Source organism: Populus alba, chromosome 13 (genome assembly GCF_005239225.2).
Source record: "Populus alba chromosome 13, ASM523922v2, whole genome shotgun sequence".
NCBI classification, from domain to species: Eukaryota; Viridiplantae; Streptophyta; class Magnoliopsida; order Malpighiales; family Salicaceae; genus Populus; species Populus alba.
The window spans coordinates 6,045,248-6,061,682 of NC_133296.1; the positions used below are offsets into that span (position 1 = coordinate 6,045,248).

At 31.3% G+C, this 16,435-nt stretch overlaps 1 protein-coding gene across 8 annotated transcripts; it reads left to right on the top strand.

Annotated features, from left to right (window-relative positions):
• Window positions 1–5,565: 5,565 nt before the first annotated feature.
• On the top strand, window positions 5,566–15,929 carry LOC118042440 (phenylalanine--tRNA ligase beta subunit, cytoplasmic). Of its 8 annotated transcripts, XM_035050107.2 has the most exons (20): window positions 5,566–5,740; window positions 5,814–5,869; window positions 5,962–6,071; window positions 6,162–6,291; window positions 6,372–6,487; window positions 6,580–6,646; window positions 7,118–7,159; window positions 8,501–8,542; window positions 8,791–8,867; window positions 9,526–9,652; window positions 9,728–9,895; window positions 11,377–11,505; window positions 11,605–11,706; window positions 11,863–11,997; window positions 12,695–12,769; window positions 13,234–13,341; window positions 14,385–14,480; window positions 14,561–14,644; window positions 15,267–15,355; window positions 15,576–15,929. In XM_035050107.2, exons 1-19 carry the CDS (start codon window positions 5,683–5,685, stop codon window positions 15,333–15,335), a joined length of 1,791 nt encoding a protein of 596 aa, XP_034905998.1. In that variant the 5' UTR covers window positions 5,566–5,682; the 3' UTR covers window positions 15,336–15,355; window positions 15,576–15,929. The 8 variants fall into 8 exon arrangements, 4 of the variants coding, with proteins under 4 accessions (XP_034905998.1, XP_073260113.1, XP_073260112.1 ...); XR_004686461.2 differs by lacking the exon at window positions 15,576–15,929 and having other exon boundaries at window positions 14,408–14,480; window positions 15,267–15,325; XR_012167700.1 differs by lacking the exons at window positions 15,267–15,355; window positions 15,576–15,929 and adding an exon at window positions 14,871–14,897 and having other exon boundaries at window positions 14,408–14,480.
• Window positions 15,930–16,435: the final 506 nt, after the last annotated feature.

The following is a 16,435-nucleotide window of genomic DNA, read 5'->3' on the forward strand; positions in this document are numbered from 1 at the left end:
AAAGAAGGGTACTTGTTGAAGCAATTTAAAATAATAAAATTTTTGTTGTTGTCATTGATGAATTATTTACTCTTAAAGCTTTACTCCTCCTCATTTATACAACTAAAATATTTTCAATATGTCTAACAAGATTCTAACGTCACTATGTTAGTTTAGATGCACTTCTGAACAAGGTCCTTACACAAGAGATTATGCAACTAAAATATCTCTTAATAAGATAAACTTAAATTCTAGATTTGAGAGGAAAACCAAAGCATTAAAATAGAAGAAAACACTAAATGTGAGGTGAGGAAGAGTGCATATAAATCTAAAAAAACATTATAAGAAACTCTCTTCACCCCGCCCTTTTTATAGTAGGTTTTAAAAATTAAAAAGTTGAAAAACTAATTTTAATAATAATCATAATTAATTCTCATATTATCAACATTTAATTATTCACCATAAATCAAGAATTAAGTATGTTTAAATAGTTTTGCTCGAGCAAGTTAAAAATGTTGATATGTTAAAAAAAATTATTTAAAATTAATTCTTTATTCACACATAATTTGTTTAAAATATATTAGTATTTCATATTAAAAAAATGTATATTAAAAATTAAATTCCAACAAAATTTTAACCCAAAATATAAGTGGATCTCAATCTTAATTTAGCCTTGAATATACTCATTAACCATATTTAAACGAATTTTCCAACATTTTCTACAACTTACTATTCCATAAAAAATTAAAGCCCATCATGATTGAGTAGCAACCTCCACTATGCCTTCTTTCTTCAACTTTCTTCTTTTTTTCCTATCAAATTCTCTCGTTTTTTCCTCTTTACAACCTCTCTCTCTCTCTCTCTCTCTCTCTCTCTCATATATGCTCTTCAACGTTCTCTCTCATGTTCTCTCGTCTTCAACATTCTCTCTCATGTTATGTTATTTGGCAAACAGAACCTGAGCAATCTTCATTTTATATTTGAGATCTTTTATTAAGTGTAAGCAATTTTCATTTAGTAAAGCATAATTATCAAGGGTTTTTGTGTTAGTTTTTTTAAAAAAATCTATAAGTTTTCTTGTTAAGAAGTCTCCGAAAAAGAAAGGAAAAACTTTCATCGTGTATAAATTAATTATATGTAATTTCAACGTTAATCTCCAATGTTAATGTTCGCTTAGGCTAGATTACTTTTATGGTAGATCACTAGAGAATGCATTGATTTCTTTGTTGTTAGAGAACGTTTGGTTCCACAAAAATTCAAAAAAAAAAAATTGCTAAATTTATTTTATTTTATATTTTAAATTATTTGGATGTGCTGATTTTAAAAATAATTTTTAAATAATAATAATAAAATTATTTTAATATATTTTAATATGAAAAATACTTTTAAAAATAATCTAAATAAGCCTATAAAGAAACGTGAGAGTGAATTAATGTAGTGGAATATAATATGTACATGTTCTTTGTCATCGGAATCTTAAAGATGAGAGCTTGTTTAAGATTCCGAAGACAAAAGGACATGTATATATCGGGCAAAAGACTTCAATTAAAAATTAATTATTTTTTTGTCAAATAAATGGTATATTCAGGTCCTTTTGCCGCCAGAATTTTAAAGGTATGTATTAATTGGCTGGCTTAATGAGTAAAATATGCATATTAATTTCCATATTCTTTATCTTGCTAGCCAGAGACCGAATGAAAACCCTTCTATAGCTCTACACAACATAGTGTTTTTCAGCCATACAGTATTGTATTGACCAATATCCCTAAATTACTAATTATTAGTGGTATAGTTTAATTGGTTAGGTCTTAAATTTATATCTCAGGAATCACCAGTTTAAGTGCAACAAATCTTAAAGCCACTAAAAGCTTACATAATCGTTAACTTCAGAATCTCGAGAAATTAATCAGGGTATGCATAAGCTGACCCAGACGCCCATGATTATCAAAAATAAAAAATCCTTCAATTAATGAATCATTGTGTAAGTCACAACATCATTATACCTTGAATGAACTTAAAACTTTAAATGAAAAAGGAGGCATTAGAGGTACGAGTGTGTTTAAAATTATGGTAATAGTTGTTTTTTAAAGTGTTTTTTTTTATTTTTAAAAAATTATTTTTAATATTAGCACATCAAAATAATATAAAAACATCAAAATCATATTATTTTTAAAAAATACTTAATTTCTTTCAAAAACTTTCAATATACAATGTCACTTAATTTCTTTCAAAAACTTTCAATATACAATGTCAAACACATTTTTATTTTGAGAGACTTTGGGGCTGCCATAACAGCCTTGAAAGTCCATGTTAACAGGGGTAATTGATTAAAAAAAAAAAAGAAGCAAAAATAAGTTGTTAGATAAGTTGTAATACCCAACAACACTACATTGTTAGATAAGTTCTTCTTGTTGAACTTCCTATAAAAATAAAAACAATTTTCTATGAGAGAATTTGTGCTGGGAAGGCCAATGTACAAATGGTGATGCAACAAGTAATGTTGGTGATGTTGAAACTCTAAATTTTAATTCAGTTGGTTGTACATTTTGCCTTAAAACTGCCCCTAATTTTCTATCCATTTGACAAATCAATCATTGTGAAAAATATGCAATCAACCTCAATCTAAATTATATGCATTCAATAAAAAAAAAATTAAAAAATATTATTTTAAAAAATACAACAATATGCATTCAATGAAAATATTAAAAATAAATTTTCAAAGTGTTTAAGAAATTTTAGAAAAACTCAAAATCCTCAATTAAACTGTGTAAGAAAATTAATAGAATTTGATCTTTTAGAAAAACATCATGGTTTCTGAAAATGTCAAGGAAATAACAAAGATATTGAAATTCAATATATATATAAAAAAAAATATTAAATTGATCAGCCATTAATTATTTCAACAAATAAAAATTCAAAAATCCTAAGAAATGGAAATCTTGCTCTATTGAATTGCTTGCAAAAGATAAGAAAATTGATAAATTACAATTTTAAAAAACATATAAGAAATTAAAAAAAATGAAATGTCTCAAAACATTCTACAAAAATGTTAATTTTTAAGAGATAAAAAATAATGCTCTTAAAAAAAATTGATATTTTTATTTATTAAACATTGTCAAAAAAATTTAATGGCCGGTAATTCAAAAGGTGTTTTTATTTATTAAATATTTTGTTTTTTTCAAAGATAATATTTTTTTCTTAATTCTTTGGAAATATATTAATGATTGAGTGATATTGGAGTTCTTTATTTCTTAAGAATTTAAAGATTTTTTTAAATATAGTTTTTTAATTCTTCTAACATTTTATTATTATTATTATTATTATTATGTTTTCTTTCTTAAAAAACATTAATTGTTAATCAATTTAATTCAATTAGATTGAACTATCTAATATTTGCAAATATAGTGTAAATTTTGATCATGTATTTTAAGAGAGACATGTTTGCTGAGTTGGAGCAAACACATCGATGATCTGGAAAGGATTTTCAATAAATTTTATGGTGCTTAAGCTGTAATTAGTAATCTGCTATTAGTTATTCAATGAGATTCACTTTATGAAAATAGATAGATACAATTAGGAGAGAGAGATACTAGGTGAAGATGTTTTTATTACTTTTGAAGCGTCATGAATTTTATTTTTTCTCTTCAACTTATGTCTCTTTCTTCAAAGTATGTTCCATTAAATAACTAATAAAAAGTCACTAGTTACAACTTAAGCACCATAAATTTTCTTAGGGGTTCCTATAAATTGATATTAAATGATAAAATTAAAAAAAAATAATAAGAAAATCAGATCCAACTGTAAATGATAAAATTAGAAAAAAAAAATCCATAAAAAAAATCAATACACCTAAGCCTAGTTGATATAATGTGTTATGGCCTCCAAACAAATGGCCTAATCAAGCAGAACTTTTCTTTCTTCCACCACTGATTTTCTTGAAAACAATATTAGGCGAAGAGTTGCCTATTGCGACAAACGACGAGTTGCTTGCTCTTCCTAGTTTCTAGCGACTTTGAGCTGATAAAAAGTCAGGTCAATGGTGTTTTACACCTAAAAAATTCAATTTTAATTTTTTTTACCCAAAACATTTTAAAGATCTAAATAAACCCATTTGTGTCTTTAAAAAACTCAAAAAATAGTCCAAAACAAAAAAAATCAAATTGAAACTTAAAAACTTTATGAGGTTAAATATACATTTTTTTCAAACAATCTAAAGATGAAATAAAAGTTTATTGGTACTATTTTTATTAAATAGACTTGGAAACACTAAGATCAACTATTTTGATTGTCGAAATCATTATCAATTAATATTTTTTCTCTTTACCATTAAAATCTAACGACTTTCTCTTTCTTACCACAAATCAAGGATCCAAAAAAATAAGAGAAATGATGTTTCGGACAAATAGTGAAATTTGCAAAAAAATAGTGGGATGGAAAATGGGTATGGTTCAAGTTAGAAGGACCAAAATCAACTTTTTTTGTCAATTTTAAAATGACTATGTAGTTCTTCCATGTTTTTTTTATTTTGGTTCATGTCTTTTAATTTTGTCATTTCTTAGCAAAATAGAAGCAATTGGTTTTCAATATGGCCATGAAAGAATGCAATTGATGGGGAAAAAAATTAATGATCAAAATACAAAATTCTCACTATGGAAGTTTAGAGTAAAATGTGAGGAAAGTTACAATGCTTGAGATTACGATATTTTCCTCATGTATTTTAGTTTAGTGTTTTGTACTGCAATAAAATACTACATGGAAAATAGATGTATGTCCGCAAAAAACACTCATTTTGTCAATCGAATGTTATGTATATATGTTATTCATTAAATTATACAGTATATTAAAGGAGATCAATGTTTCACCGTTTGTTCTTTTACTGTTCACCAAGACACATGTCACTGTGAATTGGAGCACTGTAATGATGTGGTTGTCATTGCTAAAAAAACTTGTTAGGCACACGGTTGGGAGTATGATTGTCTTTTTCATGAGACACATTTCATATTGAAAAAATGATTGAGAATAAAATGATTCATTCAGGGTTTTTGGGGTCTAGCATCGAGTAATAATTGGTTGCCAAACATATGACACCGAATTCGTGCATGTCTACTAAACCTTGGACACTCGGGCCAAACCGGTACGTTACATATTATTTTTTTTAAATAAAAGGACAAACATAATTTATGAACCATACATTACAAATTTTAATCCAAACTATTTCAATCTAGTTTTATATTGTGATGTCAATCATTTTTTAAAATATACTAAAGTAATATTTTTTTATTTTTTAAAATTTATTTTTAATATTAATAGATAAAAATATTAAAAAAAATAAAAAAAATAATTTAAAGTGAAAAAAAAACCAAACATTATTTATGAACTTGGTTACGTTATATATTTTTAAAGAAATTATTTTATTATATTTTTGTAGATTTCTTTTAATATTATAATAATAATTATTTTTTAAAATATATTAAAATAATATTTTTAAAATTTATATCTAACATCGTCACATAATAATATTTAAAATAAAAAAATTCTAAATTTTATAAAAATAATTTTTAACTCAAAAACACGCATAAACAAACATTGCTTACGTCGGGACCGACCCGAGTCAAGCAACGGAAGCAGCTTCCCATGTATCCTAATTTGACGCGTTTACCCATTTTACCCGTTTTTCTGCCCTAGGCTATCAGCTGCAGCACCATGCCGACAGTTAGCGTGGGGAGAGATCGTTTGTTCTCAGCCCTAGGAAAATCCTACTGTAAGCAATGGCTTCATTTCCCTCGCTTCTCTCTATTTTAATTGTTCGTTGATTGTTTTGTACTGTATTGTAGCTCGAGAAGAGTTTGAGGATCTGTGCTTCAAGTTCGGCATCGAGCTCGACGATGTGGTGAGCCCTCCCTCCCTCTTATAATTTTGTTTTGATTGATGATGTTTCGAATCCAAAATCAATCAATCAATTTGACTCGATGATTATATCAGACAACTGAGAAAGCAATTATTAGAAAAGAGAGGCACTTGAATGAAGAAGATGGAGGAGTTGGTGATGATGATGGAGAAATCATCTACAAAATTGAAGTTCCTGCTAACAGGTAAGTTAGGTTTATCTACATTTATATCTGTATTATATAAACAAGAAAAGATTGTGATAATATCCTTCTGTTTGATTTATTTATCCTCAGATATGATTTGCTCTGCCTTGAGGGGATTGCCCAAGCCCTCCGCGTTTTTAACGAGGAGCAGCAGACACCAACATATACACTTGCCAGCATTCCCAAGGACTCAATGCTTAAGATGCATGTCAAACCACAAGTGTGTTTTCTTTTATTTTCTTTTTCCTAATAGCCACAAACATGCTTGGAGTAATTTTGGCATCTCATGGCCTGCTGCAGACATCCTCGATTCGTCCCTTTGTTGTTTGTGCTGTTCTGAGAGATATTACATTTGATGAAGCTAGTTACAACAGTTTCATTGATCTTCAAGATAAGCTTCATCAAAACATTTGTAGGTAGTATTAATATTCTTGTCTGAATGCTCTTTTATTGTTTTTATCCCTCTCTCTCTCATAATACTCACATCCATTGTTTTCATATGTTTTAGGCGAAGAACCCTAGTTGCAATTGGGACTCATGACTTGGATACACTACAAGGCCCTTTCACTTATGAGGTGGGCTCAATATCTTTGGAATCATCTCTTTTCACATGCATCTTGTATTGTCAATAATATGATGTAATACTGCAAGTCTGGAAGAAGAGGACCACACAACTCATTTGGCCTGTGCTATAATTATAGTATGTGCAGTAGATGCTTCTTGTAAGATGGGAATGCTTCAACACTTTTGCAATGATGTTTTTATTGTGTCCCGTTATATATGGATAAGTGGCCTTTGGATATTGTCTACTGCAACTTTTTATGTATTTTCATTTTTCTTTTCTCCCTCGGACTAAATATTGGTCTTGTAGTATCTTTTCTCTTTATGGATACAATTGTTTGTTGCAAAGCACATTCATGTAGGTTTTGCATGTCTCCTTGATAGGTTTTCTGACTTTCATTTGCTTCTTGAAAATCAGGATTGTTTTATGAGAACTAAAGGAATACATACTAAATTATAACATGTTTTATGCGCTCATTTTTCAGGCTTTGCATCCCAAAAGCATTAATTTTGTGCCACTGAAACAGGTAACTTGTGCTATAATATTTATTTTGTGATTTGTATGTTTGAATATATTCCCATCTGCACTGCAATGGTGATTTTTGGCCATGTCACAAGAAAATCAGTTTATACTAGGGGGACTTGAACTATAAGCCTGTCCTTTTCTGCCCCTTTGCTTAGTTCTATAGGTCTTTTTCTTAATGTACTTGGCACTATTTAGTAGGATTGTGTTAGTTAAGTCTTGTTTCTTATATACTCTTGTTAAACATCTTAGTGTGCTTTCACACCAGTATTGTCAAAGGCGAAAAGCGCTAAAAGGCGCCAAGCCTATAAAATGCCCAAGGTGCTAGGCGCGCGCCTGAATGAACCAAGGCGAAATGTTATAAATTAAAAAAAAATTATATTATGTTATATAAATCTAAAATATATTTCTTCCCAATTAAGATTAGATCATTAGAAAATCAAAAGAAAATATAAATTACCATAAGATAGTCATATAAAGTTATATTTTTCGCCCTTATAACAAAATAAGATAATTTAAAATAGTTAGTAGCCAAATAGAGTAAAAAAAATAATTAAATATCATCATCATTATTCATTGATCTTCAAAAACATCTCCATCCATGCTTTTCTCTCCTTCACTTGAATCCTCCATATCATCCATTTCATGATTATAATTGAAATCCTTATCTCTCAAACTATTTTGCAAATGTTTAGAAAAATTAAAGTACTAGCTGTACAAATGTGGTGTTCTTCGACTCCCACCATTGAAAAAAGAAAGTGTGGTTGGTGTTTCTCTTCTAAGTGTATTTCATTGGCGGTTTGTTTCCCACTTTAATGATTTATTTAATTTTTTTGTACCCTAATGTATGTTTTTTTACAGAAACAACCCTAAGTTGTTTCTTGTGGTAAATTAAAAAAATAGACAAATAGGTCAAAACATAAATCATTAAAAAAAGAATCCAATAGAAAAGGAATAACTTCAAGCAGGCTCTAGCCTTAGCGCCTTGCACCCACTCACAAGACACTCGCCAAGGTGATTCCTCATTGAAATCCAACGCCTGAGGCTAATAAAGGTGTTGGGGGCTTTGCCTCACCTAGAGCGCCTAGGCGAGTGCCTCTTGACATCACTATTTCACACAAAACAAATACCTGGAGAGAATGTGCATGCTTTTGGAGTTAGAAAAATATCCAGACAGTCTTTCTGGACCTTATTTCACATTTCATGGGAGCTTCCTTGTGTTTCTTTTGGTGGCTAATTTTATTGCTGTCTTATTATCTTCTGCTTTGTGCTTTACACTCTCAATGCCATAAACATTTATGACTGACTAATGGTGATTTCTTTGTCTTTGATTCTCGTAATTTAGGAGAAAAGCTTCAGAGCTGATGAACTGATGGAGTTTTACAAGGTGATTTGGAAATTATGGCGTCTTCATTTTGTTGTGCATTTGTGATTTTTTCAAGTTTTGATATTGCCTTTATATTGTTTGTTTTTCTAATCCTTGAACAACTGTGGTGTTGACGATTCTAAGCCTATCCTTTGTGAATGATTTTCTTGTAAAACATAGGAGTTTGCGAATTAAATTGTATGCTAGGTACAAATACTGCAATTATGCCTTTTGTCTTGCTATGGGTTCTAACAATATTTACTTGGCAGTCTGATATGAAGCTGAAGAAGTTCTTACAAATAATTGAGAATTCTCCAGTGTTTCCTGTCATACATGATTCTAAAAGGTATGAGTAGGTTTTTTGATAAAATCAAATCGTTATGATTTTGTAGTCTCTTGCCTGTCAACCTATTGATTTGTTATTTAGTTTTAGTTCCTTTTATTGAATGACATCTTTTCTATAATTTGATATAGTGTTCAGTTGCTTCATATACCCCTGGTAAGAGAGATTCCATCACCCTATGGAGGATGTGAATGCACAAGAGTTAGATTTCCCCTGCGCATCACCTAATTCTGGAATTAGGGTGCATCCGTAGTTTTCCTTTTCCAATTACTTGCTTTGGCTTCATCCTTGTGCATTATTTGCATCCATCTCTACTTTAGTTTGTGCCCCATTTTATTTAATGATATCTTGTCAAGAGAGGGCACAAATTTGAGTCAGATACAGATGGGGCAGAAACCTTATGTTTTATTTGTATATATGTGGAGTTCAATGGAATTGATTTTTTGAAAAATGAGCAACCCAGCCTGGTCCAATTTTCTTAAGGGGGCAGGGCAAGGCAGATATCAGCAATTACAGTGACAATAGTCCTCTTTTTTTCATGTGGTTGTTTCTATGGGATATTTTAGGTTAAGGTTACTTATTGACACATTTGATCATTAAGTATGAATGCCATGCTCTTTTATAGCCCGTATATATATGCATCTCATGTTTCTTTCTGCAGAACTGTTTTATCTCTACCGCCAATTATTAATGGTGCACATTCGGCTATCACTCTGAAGACTAAGAATGTTTTCATTGAATGCACAGCCACTGATCTGACAAAGGCCAATATTGTTTTGAACACAATGGTAAGAGACTGAAGTTCAGGTTTCTTTTTCATGGTAATTTTTAGATTTATGTACACATTTTCCTTGTTTTCTTAGGTAACAATCTTTTCAGCATATTGTCAAAGAAAATTTGAGGTGGAGCCAGTTGAAGTGATATATTCTGATGGGAGGTCATTCATTTACCCTGATTTATCTGTCTATAACATGGAAGTTCCTCTTTCATATATTACCGGCTCAATTGGAGTCTCTTTGGAGGCAGAAAAGGTATTGTAATTCCTGTTGTTCTTACGCTTGTTACTAATTTTGTGAACACATGTGCTTTCATTTAAATTTAAATGAAGTGCTGCTCCATTTGATGTCAGCATTTTTCATTGATTAAGTGATTTATCATAAGTAAACCAATTCTGCTTTTGATCATATTAGGCTTTAATTTGAAAAGATAATTGATGGTGTCGAGTTTACTCAATTTCCTGAATCAAAGGACTTGTGTGGATTGTTCAAATAAACAAAGCTTTGAAATGGACAGCACATTAAGAAAGATCACGACTTTGATTTTCCTTCAATTTGCAAATTTGCTCAATGATACCTGGAAGTGTACTTGCATCTGGCCTTACCAGAGAAAAAGAATTACTGATCTGAACATGATTTATTGTACTTACAGTGTTTGATTTCAATGAGAAAGACTATAGTTTAACTTTGGATAGTTTTCAAGGAAATGCAAGTTGGTTCCTTGCATGTAAGTTGATAACTGATGGTAGCATGTTTAACTTTAGGTGATATTTTATGATGCAGAACCACCTGCCACTGAATTCTAGACTACTTATTTTAGGAAGAAGTTTCGGATTTTTTTCTTTTTTTAGTCTATCAGTTAGTCCTATTCATAGTGGTTTTTTTTTTTGGATTGGGTTTGCTTTTCCTATTTTCTAGTTGCTTTGATGCTAATAAATAGCGCCCTGGTTAGACATTCAAGACAGAGGGACAAAGATCGATTGATCAAATAAATTGAGTGCTCAGAGAATTAGTTTTCTTGGATTGTGTTAATTTGCGATTCACTTGATTCTCCAGAACTTTGTTTACAAGTTATATTAGGAGGAGAATATAGTTGGGGCAGCAATCAGTTTTGGATTACATCTAGCTTGTTTGAGAGTCAGTGGACTTCTAGGGAAGTCATGTAAAGTTGTTTTAGCCATTTAAAACAGAGCTCAACAAATGCTGTTGTTTGAGGTGTAATTTTATGTGTTATCAGCATCAAGGAAAAGGAAAACAGATGTTGAGGTGGTGAAAATAATAGAATTTCTGATTAGTTTTAAAAATTTATTTAAGTTATCTGAAAGCAGTTGAAATTTAAGAATTGTTAAGCTGTGTTCAATCACAGGCATAGATTTTGATGTTGATTCATTCTTGTATTCATTAACCATCCACTGTTTTCATTTACCTGGTAATTTTGGTAAGAATATTAAGGAACAATTTTTATTTGTTTTTCCCGATTATCATATCGAAATTGCTTCTGTCTTGAAGAAACCATCTCTTATCAGGGGATGTTGTACAGTACATGATTTCTGTCGCTGGAAGTTCTGCACCTGATGGGTATATTAGCCCTCTGGCATGCTTTCTTCTAGGATTTTCTGTCAGTTATCTGTTTATCAATTGTGGCATTGCTGACACTATTCCCTTGTGTCTGTCCATGCAAGAAAGTCTGAGATAGCAAGAGCACTTGTTTTGAATTTTTTTTCTTTATCATTCAGGTTACTAGTTTATTAAATCGGATGCAATTGCGTGCTGAGCATTCTGTACTTGATGACAACAAATGCAATATCAATGTATCGGTACCTCCAACAAGAAGTGACATTCTTCACCCTTGTGATGTTATGGAGGTATACAACAATGGTTACTATTATTTACTGTTTTTATAACATAGCCAATTTGCATACTTTTCTTTTTGCGAATGACAAGGCATCCACTGTCTTTTCAAGGACGTTGCAATTGCTTATGGGTACAATGACATTCCAAAGAGAAGGCTCCCATCAATGAAGCCACTGCCCTTGAATCAGCTTGAGGATCTTATCAGAGCAGAGGTACTAAAAGGAGATATCTCTCTCTCTCTCTCTCTCTCTCTCTCTCTCTTCATGTTCTTGCTTTGCTAGCATTTTCTTATTGTGGTTTTTATTATTCTACTTTGATTTCTATGGCTATTTTATTATTTATTTATTTATTTTGGCTGTAATTTCTAGATTGCAATGAATGGGTTTACAGAGGTCTTAACATGGATTTTATGCTCTAATCGAGAGAATTTTGCCTTGTTAAATCGAGAAGATGATCGATCAAGTGCAGTGATTATTGGAAATCCCCGTTCCTCAGATTTTGAGGTTTGTGTTAAATCGTCTTTGGTGCTGTTCCAAGCCTACTATATTTTCATGTTCTATTTTGATTTTCGTCGTTTCAATCTCTTTGAACTGGCTTTCCTTCACCTTTGTATAACTTTTTTACCTGATATGCACCTCTGCTTTTCCTTGTTTTATTGCTAAGATTTTTTAACCAACAATCAAATTATTATGAAGATAAATTGTGTATTGGAGTTTGGACTAGGGTCTGCATAGTAAAACCTCTGTATGTTTGTATTCTCATATGATTATGGAGTGTGGTTGATATCCTATCATCCTTCAATTGGCAGAATTTATAACTCTAAAATGTACTTGCTTGTTTGTTTCAAATACTGTAAGACTTGGATATACTTAAAGGATATATTCTTATGAAGATGTTAGACATTGCTGGTAGTTCACATGATCAGTCATCCATTGTGAATCAGAAACTAGCTGCTTTTGCAGTATTTATGGTTAGGTGATAATGCATTACAAATCAGAAATGGTTCTGGGATCAGGTTTGAGAGGGTTCCAAACAAGCATGCCTAAATGGGCAGAAAGTAATCGTCTGAATTGCTATTTCGGTTCCTATGTTTGTGGTCTAAATTATCTTTGCAGCTTTTGCATGCTACCTATTTTGGCATATCTATACATAATATCTTCACCTCTTTTTCAAATTTTAATTTCCTGTACATTTCTGTAGGCTGTCCGAACAAGCCTCATGCCTGGTGCTTTGAAAATTATTGGACATAACAAAGACCATCCTAAGCCAATCAAGGTACTTATTTCTGGTTCTTGATAGTCCTTGTTATTAGAGAATTTTGTATTTCTTACACAATTTTGATGACTCGAATGCATAGATAATTTTACTAATCTCTGGAGTGTGCTCAAATATCTTTTATTTATGATAGTGTTCTTGATACTCCGTGGCAATAATTTTTACCATCATTGGTAGGAGGAAGTTCCTTCATCTAACAGAACAACTATCTAGGGTGCACTTTTTTTATGCATGTCCAAGGGTGGTTGGTTAATGCATCGAGTCCAGTTCATTGCAAAATAGAAGTTCATACTGCTATTTTTATGCACACATGTGCACATCCTCCCATTATGTTGTTGGTAGCTGCTATATCAATGAGAATCAATAATCTTTTTCAGGTGTGATAATTTGTTTCTGCTTTTGGCAGGATATATGTATATATGTGTGTGTGTGGATAACTTCTCATGTTTGAAATTGGCCAATAGATTTTTGAAGTGGGTGATGTAGCATTTTTGGATGATAGTAAAGATGTTGGTGCAACTAACCGTCGCCATCTTGCAGCTCTGTATTGTGGCACTAACTCAGGATTTGAGGTATAGTTTGTTATGTTGTTGAGCTTCATTTCCAATCTTGTATGGAATGGCTTCATTACAAGTTTTTGAACGATTATTATCTGATACTTCATCAATTCATTGATTTTATTTCCTTGGTATTCAATTTTTTTGATATCTTGTCACCCATTAAAGGTCTCTTAAGTTGATTTTCGTATTTGAAGGCATGGCTATTGCCAAACAATATTCAAATTTGTATGCTTTTGTGCAGCAATTATCTAGCCTAAGGATTAAGGCCCTGTTTGTTTTTGCGTTTTAAAAACGTTTTTAAAAAAATTTGAAATTTTTTATTTTTTTCTTTGCCTTAAATTATTTTTTTTTTTAATTTTTTTTTATCATTTTAAAGCGCTAATGTCAAAAATGATTTAAAAAAACAAAAAAAATAATATTATTTTGATACATTTCCGAGTGAAAAGCACCTTGAAAAGCAACCGCAACCGCAACCACACTTCCAAATACGCTCTAAGTGTGATTTCAATGTATAGGTAGAGGGTCCAAAATCTAATAATTGCTGGGTGACAAGTATTTCTCTAGCTAGAATTAGGAAGCACAAAGTATCTTCTGCGTAGCAAATTTTAAATTTCTTGCTTATTTTTTTATTATTCTAAATGGTAGTTGTGTTTTTACTCAGGAGTCAAACTCTATTGGTGACATCAGGAATATTTCAAGCCCATAAATATGCTTATTATATTCTAATTCCAGCTGCACAATTTAATGAATAAAGCTGCATCCTGTTTCTCTAATTTCTTGCACAGCGGGAGGCTTTAATAAGTGATTTCTTTCATAACGCTACAAGCCTGCAGTTAGTAGTCCTTTCCCCTTTATCATTCAATTTTTACATCAAATCTGATGTCAATGTCTAAATTCATAAATCCAAAATCCTACAACCACACTCCATGAAATTCATCCGACTTTTCCTCTATTGTTCTGCATCCAGCAATTTTGTCTCTAAATTTTATTAGCCACGCACAGAATTTATAAAGTCTAAGAAGTTAAATAGATGACATTTTAAACCGTGTTTGCAGCTTATTCATTCCTTGTTGGACAGAATTATGGAAGTGCTGGGAACCCCTTTTGTGCCAATCGGTGACAATACAGGGTACTACATACAGCGGTCAGATGTAAGTATTTCCTGTGCTGCCTTTTTGAGGTCATTTTGGCATTATTGGTTATGATAACCCTCATTTGGTATTTACTGAAGGCACCCGAATTTCTTCCCGGTAGACAAGCTAGCATCATTTACAAAGGGAAGCATATTGGCGATTTTGGTATTGTGCACCCCCAGGTATCTAAGTGATCTCTTGCGTATAAGTTTTATTTATTAGCACCATGATATTTCATAACAATAGTCAGTAACAAAATATAGTCTCTTGTTGGTGTCAATGAGTTAAAATCTGAAATTTCTAGTAAACTTTATTGATTGTGCCTTTCTTTATCCATGAAATTGATTATTCTATTCTTGAATTTTTTACTGATTGCTATGTTGGACTCTAACAAATTGTTATATACAGTTGCACAGTGCTCCAGAAGTGATTTTTAGTGAAAACAGTGACTTGTAATTTCTGGTGTCCATATACATTTGTGGAGAATATTTTATATAAATTGGTAGTCTTTTTGGTGCTGGCAGCGGCTGTTTATTAGGGTTGGGTGGTGGTGAAAAGTATTGATTTAGCACCGTAATCTATTTTGGAATTTAAGCTTTATTTTATGTCGACATCAACACTATAAATGAAAAATGAATTTCACAACTTATTTTACAGAACAGATGGCCTGTGGCTATGCGGAATAAATTTGTCATGGAAAAGTGTTCCTTTCACAAGTTACATTCAATTTCCTGCCAGTTCACTTTTTCTATTACTCCTTTTATATGATTTAAGCATCTTTCTGATTAGCAATAAATTACTCAGGTCTTGAACAACTTTGTCATTACGGATCCATGTTCCTTCTTGGAAATTGATATTGAGCATTTTTTGTAAGGTCTACGGTGACAACAAATGTAAGTAACGGTCCGTGTTTCAAGTATTCGTTTCCAGAAAGCTTAAAATTCTTTTGTGCAATGTTACACTTATCCGCACTTGTGGGTGTCTGACATCTATGAGCTGGGCTTAGCATTTGCCCACCAGGATCTGCAAATGCAGGCACACCAATTAGTTCGCTGGCCCCCTTATTCTTTGTTATTTGTAAGTGATCCGTTATTTTTCCTCTTGAGCATGCAGGTCAGCTGTTGATCTGGTGCAGTGGCTTGAATCTTGCTTTGCCTGAGATGGTGATTACTGGCCTAAAATCTGAGCCTAAAATCTGGAGAGAAATTACTGGCCTACACCTGCGAGTACTTTGTTTTCTTAGAGAATTCGTTTTATTCAGACAATGAAACTATCGGTTTTGATTATTTAGGCAATGAAACTATCGGTATTGATTATTTAGGCAATTAAAACTCAGATTTTGATGTGAAATATCTACTAATGTTTTACTTAGCTAGGTCTTTTCGTTTCATGTTCTGCTTTTTCTCAATATATGTGATTAGTACTTGTTAAAGAGAAGTATAAAATCATTATTGGAGTTTGAGATGATCGAAGGTAGTGATGAACTTGTATAAGTTTTAAGTTCATATAAGTTTTACTTGAGGGGTAGTTTATAAAGTAATATAAAACTATTCACGGAGCTTAAATATTTAGTTGAGATGATTGTTTGAAAGTATTTATATTTTTTATCCTAAACATTGCTTATAGCTTTTAGATAAGGGAATATATTAAGGGCTTGTTTGACTTTGTGGTTGATTTTTGTATTTCAAAGGGTTTTTAAATTGTTTTTCATTTATAAAAGCATTAAATTGATGTTTTTAGGTGTTTTTGTTTTATGTTTTTGATGTAATGATATAAAAAAAAAAAAAAAACCTTAAAAAACATTAATTTTAATTGAAAAATATTTTTAAAAAATATTATGCAAAAGGATACATTAAAGCTTAAAACATTCATGCATTTTTCCCTTTTTTTTGGAGTAAAAGATTTGGTGGAAAGGTATTTTTAAGTAATGTTCGATGACTCAAAGGTTGCTGGACTCGAAAGTAGTAAAAAAC